Below are 6,000 nucleotides of genomic sequence, written 5' to 3'. Positions count from 1 at the left end.
ATTATATTTATTTCAGTTTTTAATCTTTATTTTTATTTCATTGTTTTATTAATTCTGTAAATGGTTTTCTTGTGGAAAAATGTGCCGATTCTATCTGGCAAGTTCATTTGGAATATGTATTGTTTTATTTTTTTTATAATAGATTTTTCTTGTCCATAAATGTTTATATTTTCCAAGTTGATAGCACAACAGATTTGGCAATTGTATTCATTTTTAGTTAGTGAGAGGGGAATCTTTCACCATACTTTTCCCTAAACACGCCAAATGGACTTTTATTAAGTACAGTACTTAATAATTTTTTTTTAATGGAGAGTAGACAATACATTGTGGATGCGTTATTGGCAGCTTCCGTTACTCTCGCTTTTCTTTATTTGTCACTCAGTCCTCGTATTTTAATAAGTGATTTTTCTGACAAAGAGAGAAGAAAAAGCTGTATTCTAGGTTGGCAGTATTTTTGCATGAACAGCCGCCAGAGGTATCGGAAATGTTCTGTTTCTATGCCTATCCTTGCTGTCATGTCACTAGTAAGGGTGCAGGAGGTAAACGTTTTATCTGGGCTGACGTTATCCGTCTGATAGTCAGGGACTCGAACTTTGGATTAACCATGAAGGAGGCTGTCCTATAAGCAGTTGAAAAGTACTGGGGCTGCTGTATTGCCATTTGGTGAATGGATTCTGGACCATGCAGTAGCTTCTCGATGCCATATTAGTGGGTAATTGTTACGGCTTTACCTTTTCATGTGCTACAAAAAAATATATTTCTTCATTTATATTTCTCTCTTACTTTCCCTCTCTGCCCTGCTTCAAGCAAGTCAGTCGACCTAATCCACAATTCCCAAAAATCCATCGTGAAAAGTTTCAATAAAAAATACATGATTAAACCCGGATCTCCAACTTCTAACATAGACCCCCACTACCATGTCTCCTTCTCGAACATCAGGGGTCTACATTCTAATCTTCCAGAGGTTGAAACCCAATTACAGGAGACTAAACCAGATATATTATTTCTAAGCAAAACTGGCATTGGACAGACCATTTCCCTAGATGAGTTTGTAATTAAAGGATACTCTGACTTAACATAAAAATCTGACCCCCAAGATTGCCATGGGCATGGAATATGTGCCTATATAAAAGATGGCTTTCCATGTGGTAGGGACATCTCCAGACAAGATCCTAACTTACCCTATATGTGCTTCCGGGTTGCACTTGCTCAAACTACTGCATTTATATTTGCTCTCTATCACCCCCACAACAGCGAATTTACTATCTTTAAAAGCATGTATGAGAAAATTGACAACGTCCTATCTGCTTATCCTTCAGCTAATATTCATGTCTGTGGTGACTTTAATGTTCACAATGTGGCATGGTTAACTCACTCAAACAAGACCGATATATGATTTCTCTATTGCTTATGACCTCACTCAGATTGTTCACGAACCCACCCGTGTGCCCGATACTGACGGCCAGTATGCAAGTTTCCTAGACCTTTTTCTTACAACTTTCCATGAACTGTGTTCAGCTTCCGTTCTGTCTCCTCTTGGATCTTCCGACCACTCTGTTGTATCAGTTAAGATAAAAATGAAATGTAATAAATCCTCAGATGTACCTCTCCATCGTACAGTATATTGATACTCTATGGGATAGCTTCAGCACATTTATATCAGATCTACCTCTGCGTTCCATGTTTAAAAAGGATGTGTCCTTTATAGTATCAGACCTGATGGAATGGTTAATTGTAGGTATAGACCGTTTCATACCCTCGAAAAAATTCCAGCAAAAATCTAACAGCCAGCCATGGTTCTCTCCAGATTGTGCTGCTGCCATTGCGCATAGAAATCACTTTTTCCGTTGCTTCCAACATAATAGATGTACTGAGACTAAAGCTGCTTTCAGGACTGCCAGCAACCACTGTAAAAAGTTATAAAGAACGCAAGAGAGTTATATGCTCAGTCCGTTAAGTCCAAACTAGCTGAGCAGCGGCTTGGTTCCTCACCAGTTTTGGCAAATAGCAAACAGAATCCTAAACAGAAACGTGTGCTCTATCCCAACTATCATCAATGGACCTGAGGTAATCTCGTCAGCATCAGACAAAGTCAAACCTCTTTGCCAAGAACTTTGCAGCTAATTCTACCCTTTGCGACCAAGGAGGCCAACTTCCAATATTTCCTCCTGTATCAGAAAACACGCTATGTGATAAACATATATCTGTACGTGATGTTGCCAAACAAATTAAAAACCTTGATTCCAGTAAAGCAACCGGCCCTGATGGTATTCCAATTATAGTACTCAAAAAACTTCAACCAGAACTAGCACCCATCCTTACAAAACTCTTTAAACGTTGTCTTAAGGAGAATTGCTTCCCATCACCCTGGAAAATCTCATTAGTATGCCCTGTATTTAAGAATTCAGGTGATCGCTCATCTCCTTCTCAGTACAGGCCAATAAGTCTCCTGTGCGTTATGAGCAGGTTGCTGGAATCTGTGTTAAATACAGAAGTAATCAACCATCTCAGCAAAAATAACCTTCTTAGTGACATGCAATATGGTTTCCGTTCTGCTACAGCAGATGTGCTTACAGTTATATCTCATAGGATTAGCGAGTCTCTCGACCGAGGCTTCCTTTCTAGGGCAATTGCTCTTGACATATCAAAGGCCTTTGATAGAGTATGGCATAAAGGTTTACTTCACAAGATCTTTAGCTACGGTATAGCTGGAAATGTCTTCTCAATTATTAAATCATTTCTTTCTGATAGGTTCATAAGAGTAGTGGTTGATGGGCAGAAATCAGAAGCTCTCGGTATTAATGCTGGATCCCTCAGGGATCCATCCTGGGCCCAACTCTCTTCCTGATCTACATCAATGATCTTCCAAATCACATCCTTACATCATTTGTAGGCATTTATGCTGATGACACTACTATCTATGGTAACACATCTAAGATCGTAAACGACCAAGTTCTCTCTGATTCTATCTCCTCTGATCTTGAGCATGTGGTACAATGGGGAAAGGAGTGACTGGTTACTTTTAATGCATCTAAAACCAAGCTTTTATCTTTACATCATCAACATTCTGATCAACATCTGGCATCAATTGAAATGAATGGCTCTCGTCTTGGGGAGGCCTCATGTTTTGACAAGCTTCTGGGCTTGACTTTTACTCCTGATCTTAAGTGGAACACATACATTAAATCCGTTGCTAAGGCTGCTGGAAAAATGGTGGGATCTTTCTATCGATCTAGTAGATATCTCACTGTTGATGCAATTCTCTATCTATATAAGAGCCAGGTACGTCCAAGGATGGAATACTGTTGCCACATCTGTGCAGGAGCTGCTAGAAAGGACTTATCCTGCCTTGATAGAGTTCAAAATAGACTTCGTAGCCTCGTAGGCGATGTCCTTTTCTCTTCCCTACAATCTCTTTCTCACAAAAGAGATGTTGTGAGTTTGTCTCTGCTGTATCGTTATTTTCATGGCAAGTGCTCGGCTGAGCTCCAATCTATGGTCCCCCCCCTCGCCAAACTTTCATAAGAAACACCCGTCTAGCAGAAATCACTATCAATAATTTCCCCCATTCTTTATCTGTGCCTAAACCTAAACGTAGATTCCATGAGCAAAGCTTCTTTCTTAGAAATGCACACTTGTGGAACTCTCTTCCGATTGCCCGTTTTCCAGCTGATTGTCTTCAAGTCTAACGTAAACAAGTTTCTGATGAGGCGTTCTATATAAGTTAACAATTTTACTAAATTTCCATTCCTAACGATTACTATATTGTCCAATTTCTACTGTACACTCTTTAACCCTTATCCTCGAGTGACCTCAAGGCCTTGATAAGTGATGATGCCTATGTAAAAAAAAAAAAAGAAAAAAATATGTTATATTTGGCAAACTTTTTCCCTCTGATCAGAAGAATTGCATTCTTCGAAACTCCATGGAATTAGGTTTTTCTTGTTTATGTGTACTCCTTGTCGAATAATTAAAATTTTGTATACCATCCTTACAGGCTTATAAGATTTTTTGAAAATATGTTTTATATATATATGTATATATATATATATATACCTAAAAAAAAATAGCAGATGTTATTCTGATTTTTTAAGATAAGTACCAACCTGTATTTCTTTAACAGGCCACGCGCACTTGCGCACACGTACTCTCATTTTCATTTGCTCAGCCAATCGTCACTTTGATTAACCCCCTCTGTCTCTCTCTCTGTCTCTCTCTCTCTCTCTCACACACACACACACACACATACACACACACACACACACACTTTCTCACTCTCTCACCCTATGATTTACTTCTTGCGTGCGTGCGCGTGTATGTATAGATGGATGTCGGGTGATACGTATCTATATCTATATCTATATGTATATCTATCTTTCTCTATATATAAGAGATCTAAGTGCTCGTAAATAAGCATTCTTTGTCTCCTGAAACTAAAAGACCCATTCATTCACAGACATTTATTTCACGAACTAATCCTAAACCGAAGTCGAATAAGTTGCTTCGACCAAAATGTTCATGCGTCGTTTCTTTGGCCAGTGTTTACTGTTTGCTTTGACGTTAGCCTCACACGGACGCTACAAACGTAAGTTTTATTTTTTTTTTATTTTAATTATGATTTTATTTTTTTCTTAATCGCGGTGTCTACACGGTGTTGCCAGGGATTCTTTTATGTTCACGTTTTTCTCTTTTTTTTTCTTCTTTTTTTTTTAAATGTATTCTAACATTAAGCCATTTATTAGTACAACGTACCCGGATATAAGAGACATAAATATATTAAAACCTGATATAAGAGAGATATTCTCGGAGGGGGGGGGGCAACTAGAGCCTGTGTTAATGTACAGTGTACCCGGATATAAGTGTACCTATTTACTATGCCTCCCCACGGGAGTAGGGGACAGAGTTAGACACCAGGGTCGTTTTTTAACGTGGAGAAAAGGTACAAGTGTAACCCGTATATAAGATAGCTGTAGCCCCTCCCCCTGGATAAGAAGTCTCTTATAACAAAACGAAAAAGTAATATATATATATATATATATATATATATACATATATATATATATATATATATATATATATATATATATATATATATATATAACAAATAAATGTTATCAAAGGCAAAATAAGTTACTCTTATACCATGTTTGATAAGTTTTTTTAGTGTTTTAACTTATTTTAAAGCGTTTATTCAGTTCGAAAACTCAATAATGTCGAGTGTTTACCCTAGAACAAGAAAAAATGACGAACATGAGAGGGTAACATCTCTGAAGTGTCAATAATCCCTCAAAAATAGAAAATGAAACCAAATACTGGCAGAAGCTCACTCAATAAATGTCACGGTAACATTTATTGGGTGGATTTCTATCCGTATTTTGTTTGATTTTTTAATTTTTTGATAGAGATTATCGAGATTTCAAAGATGGCAGCCTTATTGTTGTCGTTCTAACTTAGCAACGCGGCACTACTTGCGTTTCGAATTCAATAAACGCTTTAAAATAAGTCAAAACAAAACTTATCCAGATACGTAGATGAGTAACTTATCTTGCCTTTGGTAACATTTATTTGTTATGTATTTGTTGTTTTTTTTTTATCACGTTTTCGGTTTGTTGTCTATTCTAAAAATGCCCTAATGTTATTATATAGAAACTCATTCTTAACATGGGGAGGGAGTTTTTATATTACTAGTCTGTGCTTTCACCTAACAATAAGAAATTGAATTTAACTTGAAAGAAAAAATTGAATTTAACTTGAAAATCCTATCTAAAATAATAGCACGGTCTGTATTCTACGTAAGCATCCAAATTATTAATTAAATAACACGTGATTTTATGTAGACTATTTGTTTACTACTAAAAGTATAAGCAGTAGCTAATATTATTTTAATTATTATTATTGATTGCTATTGTCGTATTTACATGCAAATGTGGGATTTTTCTTTTTTTTTTTTTTTTTTCAGAAAGAAATAGTGAAATTGTTAAACTCCAAACGTGTTTTATA

At 36.6% G+C, this 6,000-nt stretch overlaps 1 protein-coding gene across 2 annotated transcripts in view; it reads left to right on the top strand.

The window, feature by feature from the left end:
- Positions 1-4,273: 4,273 nt before the first annotated feature.
- Positions 4,274-6,000, top strand: part of LOC145296931 (pancreatic triacylglycerol lipase-like) — a 62,293-nt gene continuing 60,566 nt past the window's right edge. Inside the window, exon 1 of one of the 2 annotated variants that reach the window (XM_080143134.1) lies at positions 4,274-4,585. In XM_080143134.1, coding sequence (XP_079999260.1) covers positions 4,513-4,585 — 73 coding nt within the window. In that variant the 5' untranslated portion in view covers positions 4,274-4,512. The remainder of the gene's footprint in view (positions 4,586-6,000) is intronic. The other variant, XM_080143133.1, reaches the window with a different exon arrangement.

This window comes from Euprymna scolopes, chromosome 17 (genome assembly GCF_053919585.1).
Source record: "Euprymna scolopes isolate OS-2025 chromosome 17, ASM5391958v1, whole genome shotgun sequence".
NCBI classification, from domain to species: Eukaryota; Metazoa; Mollusca; class Cephalopoda; order Sepiida; family Sepiolidae; genus Euprymna; species Euprymna scolopes.
Note: the sequence above shows the minus strand (reverse complement) of the source record. Positions and strands in the feature narration are given on the sequence as shown.